The sequence below is a fragment of the Antrostomus carolinensis genome, unplaced genomic scaffold (assembly GCF_000700745.2).
Source record: "Antrostomus carolinensis isolate BGI_N321 unplaced genomic scaffold, ASM70074v2 scaffold40131, whole genome shotgun sequence".
NCBI lineage: Eukaryota > Metazoa > Chordata > Aves > Caprimulgiformes > Caprimulgidae > Antrostomus > Antrostomus carolinensis.
The window spans coordinates 1-2,241 of NW_010295604.1; the positions used below are offsets into that span (position 1 = coordinate 1).

General features: G+C 62.5%; 1 protein-coding gene across 1 annotated transcript; it reads right to left on the reverse strand.

The window, feature by feature from the left end:
* Positions 1 to 97: 97 nt before the first annotated feature.
* CYP17A1 (cytochrome P450 family 17 subfamily A member 1) lies at positions 98 to 2,176 on the reverse strand (the record flags this gene model as incomplete). Its single annotated transcript, XM_010178037.2, has 6 exons — positions 98 to 485; positions 697 to 800; positions 883 to 1,052; positions 1,315 to 1,524; positions 1,633 to 1,719; positions 1,947 to 2,176. Coding segments are annotated over 6 exons (1,070 nt in total), but the record flags the coding sequence as incomplete, so codon positions are not given.
* Between the last annotated feature and the right edge of the window lie 65 nt (positions 2,177 to 2,241).

Genomic DNA, 2,241 nt, shown 5'->3' on the forward strand with positions numbered 1-2,241 from the left:
ATCCCCAACATTCTGTGATTCTGTGATATATCTCAGGCACTCTCACACCTCCCCCTGCCCTCCTTCGCTGCCCAGAAAATAGCCGGAGCCGTGCTGCGTTTGGAACAGCTTTATCCAGACCACCCTGCATCCGTGGGGCAGGCAGGACACCACCTCTGCGGTCCCATCCCACCCCACCCCACCCTACCGCTGCCTGGGATCCAGGGCTTGTCCCCATCATGAAACCACTCGCCAGACATCCCGCAGCCTGGCCTTCACCTGGAACTTCTGCACCTGCAGCACAACGCCAAACTTGCCCTCCAGTGAGGGCAGGGGCTGGTCCTGGGGGCACTCCAGCGTGAACCTCTGCAGCATCCAGGCCAGGAAGAGGAAGAGCTCCATCTTGGCCAAGACTTCGCCCAGGCAGACGCGGATCCCAGCCCCAAAGGGCAGGTAGCTGGGCGAGGGCGAGTGGATGTGCTGGCCCCGCTCATCCAGGAAGCGGCCTGCAAGGAAAGGGGCACCACTGGTGTCAGCAGGGATCAGACCCTTCTGCCTGAACCTGCCAGAGTTCATCACACCTGTATCCCTCCAGCAGGTGAATGCCTAGCTGGGGGAGAGCAGGATCCCCCAAGCCTCCCCCAGGTTCAGCCCCTCCTGCTGCATCCACCCTGCCATCTCCTGCCCCCCAGGAAGGATGGGGAGCACCCAACCCACCGGGGTTGAACTCCTCAGGCTTGTCCCACTCCTTCTCGTCGTGGTGCACGGACCAGAGGTTGATGACGACCCTGGCACCCTTGGGGATGGAGTACTCCCCGATGCTGCAGGGCAAAATGTGAGTGAGACAGTTGCTCCCTCCCAGGGTCTCAGCCCATGTCCTGGCTGCGCCTCAGGAGGTCTCACCTGGTGTCAGCAAGGGACACATGTGGGATGAGTAGGGGGGACACGGGCCGGATGCGCAGCACTTCACTGATGGTGGCCTCCAGGTAGGGCAGCAGCGGGCGGTCGCTGAGGTGGGGGTGACGTGCCAGGCCAATCTTCTGGTCCATCTCCTCCTGGATCTTCCTCTGGACCTGGGAGAGGAGCAAGGGCTGGAGCAGGAGCCTGGGGAGGGCGGTGCCCTGTGCATGGGGGCTCCCCATGGCAGTGGGGTGCTCCCTGGACCACCAGCACATCCTGGCAGGTTGTGCAGGGCAGAAGTAACATGTCCACAGCCTGATCTGCTTATTCCCAAAGCCTGACATCTCTCTTGCTACCTGCCTTCCCCAAAGCCCCCCATGATGTCGCTGGTGCTGGAGGGAGCCCAGGCCCACCACCACGGGGTGCAGACCCTACCTCAGGGTAGTGGAGCAGGTAGAGCACAGCCCATTTGAGCACAGTTGTGGTGGTCTCCACACCAGCCCCGAAGATGTCCCCCACCGTCATGAGGAGGTGGTCGTCCGTCAGCTCCAGCCCTGGTGCTGGGGAGCTGCTGTTCTCGGCGCTGAGCCTCACTTTCAGGAGGGCATCCATGAGGTCCCTCACAGTGTCTCCACAGAATGCTTCCTGCCAGGGGATATGCATCACCCAGGCTGTCCTGGGAACAGTCCCCCCCACCCCTGCTGCAGCACCACACAGGTCCTGAGCAACTCTTTGTCCTGGCCCCAGTGGCACCTTGTGTTCAGTGAACTTCTGCTGGAGCAGCTGGTCCCGGACCTTAAGGCATCTCTTCAGCAGGGCCAGGTCCTTGTTGGGGAAGATCTGGGGGAGAAAACCCCATTACAGTGAGGGGCTCCAGCTCATTCCAGCCTCCACAGACCCCCAGGCAGTCACTGCATGCCCACAAGGGTACCAGCTCCCGTGGGACACCAGGGCAGAGACCCTCCTAACTCTGGAGGACTCAGGTAGCCCCCTCTTGCAGAACACATCCCAGCTCTTTCCTCTCATCTGAGGTGAGAAGAACAGGCAGTCCTCGTGTCCCCACTCACCTGGAGCCAGGGGAAGATGTCCACCAAGCTCTCCTTGGCCACAGTGTCCACGATGCCCTGGCTGTACTCCAGCATGGCCTCGAACTCGGGGTCCCCGCGCCGGTATGAGGAGTTGAAGCAGAGGGAGCAGACCACGTTGGTGACGGCCCGTGTGAGCTCGGGGGCCATGTCCAGGGCCGTATCCTGCGCAGCGCTGAGTGTCTCGCACAGGGATGCGGCCTCCCGGCAGACTGAGGCAGAGGGGAGAGGCTGGCGAGGGGGTGATGGTGAAGCTGAGGGGGCGGGAGGGGGAAGC